Raw genomic sequence first — 16,756 nt, 5'->3', positions numbered from 1 at the left:
TCAGCTCTAACACAGGGGGAGAGGCTGGAATTTCCTTCCTGGATGGAGGCAAGATGGGAAAGAGGTGAGGGGCAAGAACTCTGGAGAGGGCCACTTGAAAGAAGCAGCTTCTGCAAGCTCAAGAATCTGCAAGCATCAAAACCAAGAAGCCTGGGGAGAATTCTGCAGATCTCTGCTTAAAGTCGCTGTCCCTCAGGCCAGCCACTAACAGTACCCTGGCTGCACTGCTGTTCTTTCTAAGCGATCCAGGAGCCAGAGAGCTCTGCTCTCCCTGTCCCTCCCCGATGCCATCTGGCAACATGTCAAACTACTCAAAACTGTGTCCCCTGAAACCTGAGAGCCCGCGTTTATCTCTGGTATCTCCTGTCGCTTTTGGCCACTCTCAAGCAAGTTCTGGGCTATGTATAGCCTGGCAGTTGGCACACATTATGTCCACCAAGGAGGCTGCTGGGGACGAGGACAGCTATTTATGAGAATCAAGCATTTACTTAAGCCTTCTGAGGCCGGCGGTGGGTAGCCCTTGAAAGTGCTGAGGGGGGAGGGAGGCTTCTTATTTTCTTGGCACTTTGGGGACCTATCACCTCACCCAGTGCCAAAGCAGGAACCCAAAGGCTGATGTTGTGTGTTCGCTGCATCCCTCCAGGCTGAAAGTCTATAAAACAACTGCATAAAATACCAATTAGGGAAACGTGTAACGGCTCAGGGGGAAAGGCCCTTGGCACTGAACTTGACAACCTGGATTTGGTTTCCAGTACACACGAGGTGGAAGGGAACAGCTGACTCCATAAGGTTGTCCTCTGACCTCCATACGTGCCGTGGCATGAACATACACACACAATTAATTAGATTAAAATGTTAAAAAGATAGTACTGAGTGGGTATTCACTATGCCAACCATAGCACTAACTGCCTTGTGTGAATTTTCTTATGGAATCTTCATGAGGGGCTCCCAAGAAAGAGCTCTGCAGATGAGAAAACAGAGGAACAAGAGGTTAACCAACTTGTCTGCCACCACAGTTTTTAAACAACCCCACTGAGAGTCCAGCCCTGACACTGCTCCAGAATCGGAGCTCTCCTTCACTGCAACCCACTTCTGCAGAGGGAACCAGAGGGACCTGAGCCCACGCCCTGGCTCTGCTGATGGCCAGCTGTGACCTGAGCAAGTTATAGCTTCCTCGATCGTCAAGTTTCTATTCAAAAAAGAAGCGAGAGCCAATTGTTACCAGCACGACCTATATGCAAGTCAGTGGAGGTGTATTCCCTGTAAAAGCCACTGCGGGGCAAACCATATTTTAAACCTTGTCCTGACCACAAGCATACATGGGTGTCTCCTGCAGGGAAAACTGGTGCTAACACAGTCCCGCAAGTCCACCCAGCGCTTCTCACACAGCAGGTCTGGAATGGAACCCCAGAGTGGATCTTTCTGCTCTGACCCCATGCCGCTAGCCCTAGGCCCACATACAGTGAGAATCTTTGCTCCACATAGCTTCTAACACGTGAGCACCGTCTCTCACTGCACAGTTTTGGGTGATATCCACTGTGACAGAATGAGGGAGGCTGTCCCTGGAGGTCAGGGCTTTCGTTTATCCATCTTACACTAACAAGAGCATGTCATGGAATAAAAAACAAATGGGTTTAATTCCTAGTAACTCTCTCTCTCTCTCTCTCTCACACACACACACACACACACACAGAGAGAGAGAGAGAGAGAGAGAGAGAGAGAGAGAGCGCACTAACAACAAAATTAACCCTAAGGCAATATTTGGGTCTGGAAGCACAGTGATAGAACTTGCGTGAGCAGAGCTCTGGTTCAATCACCATATAAATAAATAAACTGATTAATTAATTATTTATTAACATGGGGCTAGGCCGTGCCCTTTCCTAATGTTCTTAGCAGAGTTCTGTTCTCAAGGGCTTGTGGAGATGCAATCTGGCAGGAGACTCCCTGAAGCCCTCCCCCCACATACACACACTGATAAGAACCCCACACACGGTGCCCAGACCTTTTGGGGGTCAGAAAGAGAAGGCTGCCCTCTACATTCACTTTCTCTTGGTTAGTATCATCTTTTATTAGAAAGGGGAGGAGAGGGTGCCCAGCCCACGGAGAGACCTCCCTAATGTGCACGAAGGACTTGGACTTCTCTGTCCTATGGTGCACAATGAAAACCAGAAGCCTGGTCCTCCTTGGCTGAACTTTATGAAATAACTGAGCAGGGCTAGATCCAGCAACTCAGGGGGCTGGGGCGGATGGGGCTGCATTGTAAGCGCAAGGTCCCCCAAAACAAAACAACAACGAATTCTGACAAGAAATATTCTGATCACATCTACTAATGACAGCAGAGGCTATGGAAAACTAGTTTGTGTGGCGAGGGGGATGTTTTATGGGATGTCACATACTGGTGAGTTCAAAAGCAATCTGTAACTGTTCACCAAATATGTGTGGGTCACTTTACATGTGTCTTGTGTCTGTTTTACAATTATAAGATTGTCTGGGAAGAAAGTACATATTGTGGCCGTTGGAATATTTTACAAAACAAGCATTCAGCCTTGGAAAATCCCACCCTGCCTGCAGCCACACGGCTAGCACACAGACTCAAACTCATTTGCTTCATAGGTAAATTGAGGGTGTGTGGTCAGCTAATAGCTTGATATCCTGACCTAGGATGCTTGTGGGGAAGGGGTGAGACAGAGCCAGGTGAGGGCCAGCCCAGCACACAGCAGATGATGGGGAGGAGAGGGTGCTTGGCTTGGGTACCCAGCAGCAGGAGGGAGCTCCTGGAACCAGGCACCCTGAACACTCCGATGCCTTGGCAGCCCACATCATCGCAAGATGGCGTGCTGGATCTCTTCCTGAGAGGCTGTCCAAGCAGAAACAGCTTGGGTGGATAATTCTGGCCTGCTGCATGTAGCTTAGACTCTGCAGAACCTTCTGAGACATCTTCAGTCAGGCTAACGCTGCGGGATGAACTGGCTTTCTAGGGCGAACAAGTCACATTAGATGTAGACGGAGACTGACGCTCACACGACAAGCCCCACCCCAACCTGCAAAGCACAAGTTACCAAAGAGCCGCGCTGGCGATGGGAATAAAAAACCTCCAGCAGATTCCATGTCCTCTTTCTTTTACTGCTTAGTCGTGTAAGCGTCCTTACTGTATCTCCATGGTAGCTCATGGCCCCATTTAAAAATGGGTGCCCATGAGAGGATGTCTAACCCCGATGATACAAGATGGTGTTCCTGAATGGAGAAGCTTCGAGATGAACAGGGTAGGACTATTTTTATTATTGTACGTGCTCAATGTGTCGGGGGCTCATGTGCTGTGTGGTTCGTGTGTCACACAGAGGGCTCCAGGGATCAAACTCGGATTATTCGGCTTACGCGATAAGCGCCCTTACCCACTGAGTCATCTTACCAGCCCCTCCATTTGCGAAATCTTCACGTCTTCATTAATTCTGTACAGAGAAGGCTTAACTACAGTCAACTGAACCCACCCTCCCCTGCCCCCACTAGCTTCTTGTTGTTTTACTCATCCCAGATCACCTGCACTGTATAAAGTGCCCAGCAAAGGCCCATTCTCCAGTTTTGGGGCGCCAGAGCGTCACATGAGCTGGGAGCGTGGGGAGGGGGGAGGATGCTTCTCCTGGAACAGCCCGGGTCCTGTGTGAGGACTCTCAAAGCCAAACCAAAATAAGCCTGACCTCATCTGGTTTTTCTCAGAGTGGAGCAGGTGTGAGACTGAAGAGGCCGTCTTTGGGTGGGGAGCAGTTGGACAACATCCCCGAGTCCTGCGTGTGCTGCTATTCTCTGCCCAGTATTCCCACATCATCCCATCTGCAGATTCACTTGACTCCAGCAGCTTCATTCTGCCTTGGGGTTTGGAAGAGCAGCCTCTGGGACCTGTGCCAGTGCTAAATGGGCTCGGATTGCAGGGTCGGCCTGAAAAAGCTTGGGGCTTCTTTCTGTCCATGTGCACAGATACATGTGGGACTGAGAATCCCAAGGTTTGGGAAAAAAAAAACAAATAAACAAACAAAAGCATGTTTTACCCATATTCCAGTGGGAGGAAGCAAAGGAGAACACACAGATTTTAGGATCACACAAATTCAACCTCTTTTCTGTCCTGTACTTAAAAAGCAAAGCAAACAAACACACAGAAAACCTTGAGCTGGAGAGAAGGCTGAGGCTGCAAAGATCCTTGCCACCAAATCTGTTTAATGACCTGAGTTTGAGACCCATGGCACACGTGGTGGAAGGAAAAACCATCTTCAAAAAGTTGCTCTCTGGCCTATGCATTACTGGCGCACATGCCTTCCACTTCACCAAATTATGTAATTCAAAAAAAAAAAAAATCAAGCAAAAGTGTTTTTGCAGTATAGACAATGTGTGTACAAATTCCATCCTTTCCTTTCCCATCTCTTTCCATCTATTCGTTCATTCTTTCATTGTCATTTATCCATTAAAGTCTAGCGAGGTGTTAAGTTTCTGCCCATTTAAATACAGAAACCGCTTAGGAGCCACACAGAGCCCAGCTGTAGAATTCAGCATTGCTAGGTGTGGGTGAAAATCCCGAGTATCAAGACACATGATTTCATCACTTGGTACTGCCTACAAACCAGAAACTCTGCGGGTCAACTCTTCAGTTGTACAGTGGAAGGAGCGTGCTACCTGAACCAAATAGGTATGGGTTCAAATCCTGCTTCACGCTGAATTGTCATTTCCTAACATTGTGATTTGGACAATTTTTCCTCTACTCTCTGACTTCCTTCTCTGCGATATGAGAATATCAGAATTACATAAACTATCATATGCAAGGTTTCTGCAGTGGGCCTGACTCACAATACATTCAGTAATACCTACTGTTTCCCTTCTCCTCCTTTCCTTCGATATTTGTTCAAAAAATATTACAGAGTACCCAAGTGTCAGACCCTGTCCAGATTCTGAGACCTGTGAGTAGGACAAAGTCCTGAACTATGTAGATTTCACATTCTATAGAAAGTGTCACACAACATGCAAGATATAAGTTACCCAAGTGCTATGGAAAAAATAAGAAGGGTAGAGGAAAAGAAGCGGCCTTGGAGAATATATACTATATACATATATATAGTATATACATATCTCATATATATAGTATATACATATCTCGTATATATATTCCTCTATCCATATATATATATATATAAAGAGGTGACATCTTTGATAAGGTGACTGGGTTGGTTTGAAGAAGAATAACCCCCTTAGGCTCATATATTTGAGTGCTTGGTCATCAAGGAGTGGCACTACTTGAGAGAGAGATTAGGGGCAAGTGTGTCACTGGAGGTGGGCTCTAAGGTTTCAAAAGCTCACGCCTGGCCCTGTCAGCTCCTTCTCCATCATCATGCCTGCCTTCATGCTGCCAGGCTCCCTGCTGTGATGATAATGGACAGAACCTCTACAACTGTAAACAAGCCTCAATCCAATACATTTTACACGAGTTGCTGTGGCTATGGCGTCCCTTCACAGCAACAGAGCATTAACTAAGATGGTGACCCTTAAACACAGATATGAAGGAAATGGATTTTTATCATTTGCGAAAGAGGAACATGGCAGACATCAGAGGCTGTGCCATCTGTCTTTGCAAGTAAGATGACTATTTGATGCACAGATGAAAGAAAAACTTAGTGTCACATTGAAGAACATTCTCCCATCTTCTCTGAGTCACCTTACCATGATTCCCATTGGCTATCATGGCTTCTGCATACCTTGCATCCATGTGCCCTCACTGTCCTCAATGTTGCATCTCTTCGGAAAGGAATAACAAGGTACAACAGTCAATCCGATGTGTCATCTCTTCTCAGCTAACTCCTGAGTCCTCCTTAAGTGTACTTTGTAGGTAACCCTCTGATTTGGTCTCAGAAATCCAATTCAACAGAAAACATTTCAAAGGGACGACACTCCTTAGATGCCCATATTATCCTCTTTTAGGAAAACCTTTCCAACCATGAGGTGTGAAGGTCAACGTGAGACAGCTGGGAGGACTGACTGAGTACCACAGCGGTCTTGAATTACTGAACCTAAAGACCCAGCTTAATCTATAAAATCAGAGGTATACCAGTAGACCAGCATCGTTCAAAGGAGTCCAGAAAGCAAAGGTCAAACAGATGCAACATGATGTTTGGCCATATGGATAATTTCTTCAGTCCAATAGAACCACCCCGTGCTTTGAGAACCATAGTATGCCTATCAGTCACCTGGGGATTCCATTTCAATGTGCATTCTGAATCTAGGATGGGCCCTGAGAACCTCCATTTCCAACATACTCTTGTCATCGTGGTCATGGACAGGGTTGGGGGGGGGAATGTTTTGATTCAAACCTCCACAACCTTTGAGACCCATCAATGATGCTAGGTGCACTGCGGTGCCTGAAGAAGCTATAGTCACACCAAGCTAGAGACTTTCCACTGACATACAGATCAAATGGGGACTTAGATTCATTCCTTTGAGTAAACTTAACTGTGAGGGATACTGAAGACTGAGAAATGACCAAGAGATGCATCTAAGAGCTTTGGAATCCCATTAGGTCCCCTACTTATATGTTATGGTTATTTAACTTGGGTTTTTGTGGGACTCCTGACAATGGGAGCGAGAGTGTCTCTGACTCTCTTGCCTGCTCTTGAGACCCTTTTCCTCCTGCTGGGTTGCCTCATCCGGCCTTGACATGAGGGTTTGGGCCTAGTCTTATCACATCTTGTTATACCATGTTCAGTTGATATCCCTGGGAGGCCCATTCTTTTCTGAAGGTAAGTGGAGGGGCAGTGGACCTGGGGGGGGATAAAAGTTAGTGGTAGGAACTTGGAGAAGCAGAGGGAGAAGGAGGGGAAACTATGTTCAGGATGCATTGTATGAGAGAAGAATAAGTAAAAAGAAATAAAAGACCTGTAGAAGCCTGGGATCCACATCCATCACATTCTGGTTTTGCCCATGGATCATAGAACTAGCTTCCCCTTTCCCCACAAAGTCTCATGGGAAATTGTGCTAGAATTGCCACATAAAACAATAGTAGACAGTGGCCTGTGTTGCAGTACTAGAGAATCAGCTATCACCATAGTTTTTCTTGCTCTACAATAGACTACTTCTAAAAATTATAGGTAGTAAACCATTTAATGTCCCTTTCCTGTCATGAGAGGTGCCATGCAGATACTACAGTAATGGCAAGCACAGTTTCTCAAAGGGTGACGTCTTTTTTTTATTGTTTTTATTGAGCTATAGCTATAGATTTTTCTCCGCTCCCCTCCTTTCTTCTCCCCTCTTTTTCTGCCCTCTTCCGTGGTCCCCAGGCTCCCAATTTACTCAGGAGATCTTGTCTTTTGTCTTTTTCTACTTCCCATGTAGTTTAGATCCATGTATGTCTCTCTTGGGGTCCTCATTGCTGTCTAGGTTCTCTGGAATTGTGATTTGCAGGCTGGTTTTTCTTTGCCTTATGACTAAAAATCACTTATGAGTGAGTACATATGATATTTGTCTTTCTGGGTCTGGGTTACCTCACTCAATATGCTGTTTCTTAGATCCATCCATTTGCCTGCAAATTTCAAGATGCCATTATTTTTTTCTGCTGTGTAGTACTCCTTTGTGTAAATGGACCACATTTTCACACCCCCACCGCCCATTGTTTTGTCATACTAACTATCTGTTGAGAGCAATAAATATTGGCCATATGGATGGAGATGTCTATCCAGGGATCCACAATGTTCATTTTCATGTTCTAAAGCATCCATTGACTGTGAAATCCCTGGGCTATCCCACCACTTAACAACTGAATTGTGGGTTGGTCTGTTGTTGCTCCTCACCTTCCAACCCTACCGCATAGGACACAGCACACAAAGCTGCAGCTCTCTCGATTTGTGTTGACACCACAATAGAAAATGAGAAAAGAGCATTGATAAATCATTATGGAAGAAAAAAAAAATATGTGAATGGCAAATAATGTTATTTTACGAAAAATCAATGCAGTCATGAATTTTCAAACTGGGCATGGTGGCATACACTGTCAACTCCAGCACTCACGAGGTAGAGATAGGCTTATCTCTGTTAATTTGGGGCCAGCCTGGTCTACATAGAGAGTTCTAGGGCACTAGGGCACTCAGAGCTATAAACTGAGACCCTATCTCAAAAGAAAAAAAAAAGAAACCAAAAAAAGTTCATTAAAACTTTGAAAATCTAAACAAATTAATTTTTAAAAACACTTTTAAAGTTGTGCTAGACTCTAAAAAATAGTAAAATGACTTTTTGAAATGTATATCGCTATGCCACGGAACACTGCGCTGGTGCTGACATTATGTTTATGAACATGAAACTGTTTAGTGGCATAGAATAAGGCAGGAAACTGTAAATCTGTAACTCTGGATGAAAATGCATGTTTAGATATAGGGAAAAAACTGCAAACATGTCAGAATACCAACTGTGCTCTCTTGGCCATGATGGGTTTTATGACATCCTTCATCTACCTCTTTCTTTTTATAATTTAATTTCTAAGAAAGCTGTGCTACATGGTTAATGAGGGGACTCAGCGGGGAAGTGAGCCTACCATGAAGGACATGCAACCATTCTCGCGGGAGAGAAGATGCTCCAAGAGAACCTGTGGCTCCTCCCTTTGGCTGTCAGACAGTTGAAACAATGAGCCCCAAGAAACTGGGATTTCCCTAGGGGTCTCAGGCTGGTGAAGGGGAAACACTGAAGTCTGCTGTCAGTCGTGGGAGGCTCCTCGGTCCCAGGAGAAGATTTCCCACAGTTCTGACAACCACAGGCAGGACAGGCTGGGACTCAGACAGTGATGACAGGTGGGGCCGCACGCTGACCCGGACTGCTCAGCTATGAACATCTCTTGCCTCTTGCCTTTTATTTAAACCTAAACCTCATGTCAGGACCCCAAGGATGGACTTCAGGGACACTGAATTACTCTTTTCAACGTGGACAGAATAAATAAATGTCCCTTTTCTCTCTTCATTATTACTTGTCTCTTTTATTGGACCCGTGAGAATAGGTGGTTGAGCCTAGGTTGTTATGGCTTTTGGGGCCAAGGCTCTGACCTCAACAACCCCAGTAAGAGTAGATATTTAAGAGCCCTCAGATACTTCCTCTCTCTCTGCCCCTTTCTTCCTTTCTGTTTTGCCTGGGAAATTCTCACTCACTTCCTGGACAAGTTCTTCCCTGTCATACTTCCCATGTACCCACACAAAGGCAGCAGGGTATTTTTCTCTTTCTGGGCATGCTCAGAAAGCCTTATACAGCAATCCCCTCTTTCCTATAGTCTCCCCTAATCTAGATAAGAGCCATACCATTGGTAAATACCAGAAATAAATAATTTTCAGTCTAAACTGTATGCCATTCTGAGTACTGGGATGAAATATTACACTGCTCCATCCTGCCCATGATTTCATTTAGGGTTCCCATGTCATGTATGCTACCTGCCCATTAGTTACTTCAAAGCCTTCTCAGAAAGTCAGTGCAACTCTTGGTCTTGGTCTGTACAGTGCTTAAAGTCAAGTAACACTTCCTTACATACAAGAGGCCTCAAGGGCAAGAGAGCTGATGCTGGCACAGGATAGGCTAGAGAGAGGCTGCAAGTTCTAAACAACTAAGGAACAAGGAAAGGGGTGTGCACAGCGTAGTGTGGTAGTGCACACACATGGCATTGCTGGAACTGTACTGTGGGTGTGAACAGTGCAGTATGGTAGTGCACACACACAGCATTGCTAGAACTGGACTGTGGGTGTCCATAGTGCAGTATGGTAGTGCACACAGCATTGCTGGAACTGTACTGTGGGTGTGAACAGTGCAGTATGGTAGTGCACACAGCATTGCTGGAACTGGACTATGGGTGTGCACAGTGCAGTATGGTAGTGCACACTCACAGCATTGCTGGAACTGGACTATGGGTGTGCACAGTGCAGTATGGTAGTGCACACTCACAGCATTGCTGGAACTGGACTATGGGTGTGAACAGTGACGTGTGGTAGTGCATACACACGCATTGCTGGGACTGGACTATGGGTGTGAACAGTGCAGTATGGTAGTGCACACTCACAGCATTGCTGGAACTGGACTAATTTTTTCTTAGTTGTAGTCATCTTTCTGTGTGCCTAACTTCTAAGTTAAACTTTACTATAGGCAAGAAGATACCTATCAGGAAAAACGTACTATGAAGATGTCACATATCTGTGACCCCAGCACTCAGGAGGCGAGGCCCGTGAATTTCCAAGTGCAAAGGAGAGCTCGGGTCTGCATCAAACACACATTCTAATAGACAGACTCGGGAGCTGTAGCCTGGCCTCTTGCCACTTCTGAGACTCGTCTCCTGGGCTCAGCACTTCTCAGCCCAGGTGTCACTCAGCTGGGACCCTCAGGCCTGGCCTGGGACTGGTAACTCTGTTCTGGGAAGGTATTTGACAGGATCCTGCAGAGGGCAGCCAGCAGCATCCTTCACACCCACCTGATGCCAGGACGATGCCGTGGGGGCTGTAGAAGCTCAGACTGCCTCACACAAATGAGCAAGGGCCAGTGGGCTACTTGGCCTCTGGGGGTCTCCTTCTGGGTGCAGGCTGGAGAGAGTGCCCATACTCACTTCACATGGTGACTGAGGACCAAGTCAGCTAACACACACAAAGGGCTTTAAGCACCCCCCCACACACACACCCAGCAAGTGTTCCATAAGCCATCGTCCTTATTGACTCTCCTGCACCCCAAGGGTTTTCTTTATCTTCACATTTGTATAAATGAGAAACTGAAGCTCTGAGAAATAGTTATCAGCCCCGGCTCGCATGTGCAGTAGGGGCAAAGCTAGAACATACACCCCCGAGCTCCTGGCAACCACTCCCATCTTCCCTTTCCTTTAGTTTTCCCCGAGGAACATCAGGCTAGAGCCCATGCTCAGCTTCCCATTACCAATCTCCGCTACTCAGCACCCTCACAGGAAAGGTATCTGGAAAGACGGAACCCCAAGGCCGTCCCTTCTTAGGATTTTTCCTTGGGACCCCAGAACCAAGTATACACAAGGGACATACTTGCAGTAATGTGTGCAAATGTACTATTTAATAAGACAGGTATTTAAAACTGGTCATCACTATGCCCTGGCCATGGAGGGGTTCTTCTGAGTCTGGCTTTAACTAGACAGGTGTGAACTTGCCGAATCGACTCTATGTGACTTCGCTGTTGTAACTGAGAACGATAGTTGTAATGCATCCATTTCACGGGCTAAGCAGCAGGTACGCTCCGGGACTGTTCTTCCAGCCTGTGACATTCCCCAGTTCTACAGAGGGACAGAGCCACCACCCTCGGCCCAGGGTGGGTGATGCCTGGGAAGACCTTGATGGCTGTGGAGATTTGTTTAAACGCTAGCACTCTTCTCTGATCAGGAGGCTCTTTCAACTCTCAAATGCTTTCTCCGTCTTTTAATGTTATTTTGATATATTCATGTGGCTTTGCTGGATTTTATTATAGTCATTTTTTTTGAGACTTTCAATCTCCCTGGTTTTTATGTGGTGAATTCGTTAATCGTATTATTTAATTAGCCTGAGTATCCCGAAACTACTGCCTGGTTAATTCTCAAGCAGCCCTTCCTGTAGCTGTGTGTGGAGCTGACCGTGGGGACGAGGAAGGACTCTTGGCAGCATGGGTATTCTTGAAGTGTTAGTGCCCTTTAGCTGTTCAGAGAGCCTTTCTCTGGCAATGGCAAAGGATTAGAAATGCCACCCGCCCTGTGCCAGGTGACCAGTAGGTCATGGAATACAGATAAAATAAGAAATGACTTCAGCGTGGGCCCCAAACTCACATCAAGAACTTTCTGAGAAAAGAAAGCATAGCCCAGAAAGGCACACATCCACACTCTAAAGTCGACTGGGAAAACGAGAGGAAGTGACCCAGCTGCTCTCCCTCTGGGCAAGGTCAAAGGACCTGGCTTCTCTAGGATCCAGGGCAGTGTGTGGAGAAAAGCATGGGGACTTGGCACTGAATGAATTCACAAGAAATCCCAGTTCCCTTTAAGCCAAGGGCTAACAACAGCTGGAACATTTTGAAAATGGACAGGTGGGACACGAACCCCTGACACATCAGGACATGTGAAGAAAGACCTGGAGCGTGGCCTCTGGGGCCTCCCATCTTGCTGCCCTGCTCTGATTCTGCAAGTCTGCATGAATGAGCCCCTGCTGTTTGTCCTCAGCAATGCTCACCCAGCTCCCTGGATAAAGGGGAGTCAGTGTGCAACCCCTCACTCCCTTCCACCTTAAGAATCTGTCCACTTGTGCAGAAAGAACAGAACAAAACAAAACGCAAAACAAACCTCTTCATCTACGTGAGACTACCTACCCCACACGAGACCTCTGGAAGTATTCTCCATGCCCTTGCTCCCACATCCCTGTGAAATGCCACACGGGCTCTCGTGCTCACTCAGACAGGTGGCCGCTGCCCCATTCACTCACCTCCAGGACTATCTCCTTCAGCTGGAACTGCTTCTGTGCCACCTTGTCTGACGATACCGGCTCGTGGTAATAGAGGCACAACACCTCGTACTTCTTCAACATCTGCTTGAAGCTCTTCTCGGAAAGGCTGACCACTCGGTCCTTCCCATCGTACGTGGGGAAGTTCAGCCCCTCTTCTGCCCTGCTGAAGGACAGCAGATAAACCCCCACCAGGAGCAGGAGAGTTCTCTTCATTGGGGAAAAGTCTTGTTTCTCGCTCCCGAGACTCGAGATCATGGGAGATGGGATGGAAGGCTCCTGGAGGTTTTGCTGAACCCAGCACGGAGCAAAGAGTCTGATCTCACCTCCTTGGGTCCTACAGCTGTGTAGTCTTGGGCTCAGGACAGACTGTGGAGGCTTAACGCACACATGCGCAAAGAGAAAGAGCCGGGCAGGAGGCTGGGAAGCCAAGCCCTAGATACCTTGCATAGCTCTCCCAGCCTCTGTCTCATTAAGAACTCCATTTTTAGGATGCAGTTGTTTCGGGCTAAAAATAAATCATGCAATGAATAATAATAAAATAAGTCAGATATGACACTGTTGAGGGATTTGTCCATACAGTATTACAGTGGTGGAGGGGCAGCAGGTGGGGGGGGCAAGAATAAAGATACTGTATGCCAGTGAAATAAGGGGGGGGGGCAAAGGCCAAAGAAGAGAAGGAAGCTCGTGGGGGCAGGTGGGAGGATGAGAAGAGAAAACAAGAGATGGTGCCAATAAGAACATGGAGAAATTAGGACATTAAAAATGCAACTTTTAGAGATGGTATCGCTCAGTTCCAGGGCACCCACGCAGCCCCTTTCCTTGGCTGCACTGTCCCACTGAGGAAGCGCGCGCGCACACACACACACACACACACACACACACACACACACACACACGCCTTTCTAGGTCCTCTTGGAATCCCAGTCCTGGCAACACCATGCCCACATGTCCTTGCCAGTCAGGGACATAGAAACATGCTTTCCTACTAACCCAGGACACAAAAGACCAGTTCGTTTTCTTTCCAGGTCCTGTGGCTGGGGGCTGCCAGAGGCAAAAGAACTGGTAATTATTTTAAAGTCACTTTTTAAAAGTTTTCTGGTCTCCACGGGAACATTCATGGGTTTTTCTGCCAAGGTTCTGCCATTTTCTTTCCTTTTTCTTCTCCCCTCCCTCACCGACCCCTCCACCTCACCCCCTCCACATCTCCACCTTCATTAACTTTTAAGGCATGGCTTTACCCTGTTCTTCATCAGCAACATCCTGTTCCGGGAGTTTATCCAAGTTGGGACAGATCAGAGTCGAAATCTCCACTCTGTCTTCTTAGTGGCTGGTAGACTCCAAAGCATCGCGTCTCCTCCCCCTCCAAAGCATCGTGCATCCTCCCCGAGGCTCAGATCCCTGCTGTTTAAAATGGGGAAGACTGCAACCGTAGTGTTTAGAACACAGACAGAAGAGCCTGGCGAAAAGCAGCCTTTGTATGTGATTCCTTCTCACTGGAGTGGGTGGAACGTGGGTTATTACAATAATTTCTCTACTTCTAATACTGTTTGTGAAGCTTATCTTGTCCGTTCTCACCATGCTCTCAGCTGGTCACTGTGCAGGCCTGATCCCTGATCTTGAGCTGATTGGGGTTGAGCTCTGGACCATGGAGGGCGGGTCTGGGATTCAGAGCTGTCAAAGACTCCACATTGAGAAGTCAGGGCTCTGGGCTGTGTGGCTTCTCATTCAACAGCCCCCCCTGCCTGTACCCCTTTGGTGCTTTCTTCTGGTCAGATAATGGTTCTGTTATGCTCTTCAGAGGGGATAGTGGTGCTTAGGAGTCTGGCCAATGTTTATCTTCTTTGCTCTAGAAAGCCAGTCACCGGCACCTTTCCCAGCGGCTGGAAGACAAAGCTAATCCCAGTGCTGACTGTGCTGAGGCCTTCTGCTGCCTCAGAAGCTCTGATGAGCCCCACTTTCATGTCCAGGAGACCAGGACTTTGGGGGAGCTGAGCACTGATAACCCTGACCTATTGTCCTTCCCAGGGGCTCAGTCCTTCCCAGGGGTGCTGTCTCTGTGCTGTTTAAAGGGAGTGTCAACAACAGTCCTTGGCAAGCCTGTGAGATTCCTCCTTCCTTAGAAAAGATTCTTCCTTCCTTGTCTTTTTGAGGTCAGCGTTGCAAACTGTTCCCAGTTGTCTAAATCTCCCTGGGTTACCTTTATTTAGAAGTCGCTCTACTTTTCTCCGTAAGTAACTGTTTCTTTTCTTTCCCCTCGTTCCCCTGTCACTGTGAAACCTTTAACATCAGAGTCTTTGCATTTTGCATTGACTTGTTATCAAACTTGGGTGTCGTAAGCCGTGTCCCAAGTCAGACCAGCATCTGTCTCAATAAAACAATTGAAAGCGTCAAATTAACAGAGCAGGAAACCGATCTATTCAATGCATGCACATTGTGGAAAGGGACAATGAGGTGCACTGACCTCTTCAAGTCTGTCTTTAGGGTTCTGAAGTGAGCTTGAAACTTAAAAGGGGGGCCAAGAGCCAAGGATACACCACCTAAGCAGTCCCAAGGCACCTCCATTTAAAGGTCACGCCTTTAAATGGAGGTGAGAATGCATGTGTTTGATAAGATAAAACAATCTGAACCAGAAAGGTAATGTTGACATGTGTGCATGCGTGTGTGTATGTGTGCAGCAAGCTGTTGGAACTGTGTAAAAATCTGTGGGAGGTGAGCTGCTTCTCAGGCTGTTGCCCTTCCTTCCTAGCAGAAAATTCCTGGGGAAATTCCCATCTTTTGGGGTGGGGCGCACTGTTTCACAGATGGAGAGCCACAGAATTTCTCTAGAATGTTTTCATTTCTGCCAACTCCACTACAGACAATACAATGACAGAACTACAAGGGCAGAGAGAGAATTGTTCTGTTTTTTTAAATTGACTTTAGACTTCCAGTCTGGCTTCCGGTTGGTGGTTCCAGTAAGAAGGTCCTGTCAACAGGGGACTCTGTGTGGGACCTGCCAGCCCACCCGAGGATGCAGTCTCTGACATACCCGTGATGCTGAGGGTCCGTGTGTAGCCACTAGTGGGTGGAAGTGGGGAAGGCGAACTTGTGCCCACCCGTTAGGGAGGAGCACGTTTTCCTGGCTGGCAGTTTGCTATGGCAGCGTCTCTCCCCAGCCTTTGTTTTCCTGGGGTCGCCTCTGGTTTCATTCCCCTCCAGACTTATGGGTTTTAATGAACATGATGCTGCATCCACCTGTGTGCCTCAGATCAGCTGTCTCAGTCCTGATCAAACCAGTGTCTGTGTGGGTCTGCTGTAACCTATGGGTTGTATATGCAGTTCATGGACATATTTCAGTTTCGCTACATTTGTTTTTTAACAAGAAGAAGAAAACAAACAAACAAATACAGATAAATGTTCCTCGTCACAGTGTGATACAAGTCCTTTGTAAGTGGATTTTTTTCTGTCCGGCCAGCCAGTTTCCAAAGAGACACAGAGACTTAATTATAAATGCTCAGCCAATAGCCCAGGCTTATTACCAGCTAACACTTAAATTTTAAATTAACCCATATTTCTTACCTATGCTCTGCCACATGGCTCGGCACCTTTTCTCAGTATGGCAAGTTCTTCTCCTGAGTCTCCTCATAAGTCTCAGACTCCTTCTCTTCTTCTTTGTACTCTCTTTTTGTTTGCAAGTCCCGCCTCACGTTATCCTGTCCAGCTACTGGCCAGTCAGCTTCTTTATTAACCCAATCACCATGACATATATTCACAGAGTGTAAAGGGATATTCTACAGCCCTTGGCTTTCTCACAATTTCTACCTGTTGTCTCTGTGAGCCAGCACATCTAGGATCCCCCAACCTCACCCCTTTCCACTTGTTCCTTGAAAGGTGGCAGATGATTTCAAGAGCATGGTTCAGGCTAATCTGCACAGTAATTCAGTTCTCAAGTAAACTGGGATTCTAAGCCATGGTGTGTTCTTTACTGGTCAATCACACAGATTTTTCCAGAGCATCTCCTACATGCCATGTTTTTGGGTACAGGGGGTAGACACACTGTAAACCTGAATTCATGAATTTACATCTTTGGGGAGAGAGAGAGAATGCATGTGCACTTATATCATACAATATATTACATAGGGAAATATGCTCTCAAGGACAGTTAAGACAAAAGAAGAGACAGTGGCAACATGCTAGTTGTTGGAAGAAAACAACTGGGGGGAGGCAGAGGCAGGATTGCTGCAGTTTCAAGACCATCTTGGTCTACACAATGAGTTCCAGGCCAGGGGGACAGAAAGAGACCCTCTCTC

General features: G+C 46.8%; 1 protein-coding gene across 1 annotated transcript in view; it reads right to left on the bottom strand.

The window, feature by feature from the left end:
* Window positions 1–12,822, bottom strand: part of Casq2 (calsequestrin 2) — a 55,201-nt gene extending 42,379 nt beyond the window's left edge. The window contains exon 1 of the mRNA XM_057793594.1: window positions 12,447–12,822. Coding sequence (XP_057649577.1) covers window positions 12,447–12,722 — 276 coding nt within the window. The 5' untranslated portion in view covers window positions 12,723–12,822. The remainder of the gene's footprint in view (window positions 1–12,446) is intronic.
* Between the last annotated feature and the right edge of the window lie 3,934 nt (window positions 12,823–16,756).

Source organism: Chionomys nivalis, chromosome 18, assembly GCF_950005125.1.
Source record: "Chionomys nivalis chromosome 18, mChiNiv1.1, whole genome shotgun sequence".
Lineage (NCBI taxonomy): Eukaryota > Metazoa > Chordata > Mammalia > Rodentia > Cricetidae > Chionomys > Chionomys nivalis.
The sequence above is the reverse complement of the archived record's forward strand: the minus strand, read 5'-3'. Positions and strand labels throughout refer to the sequence as shown.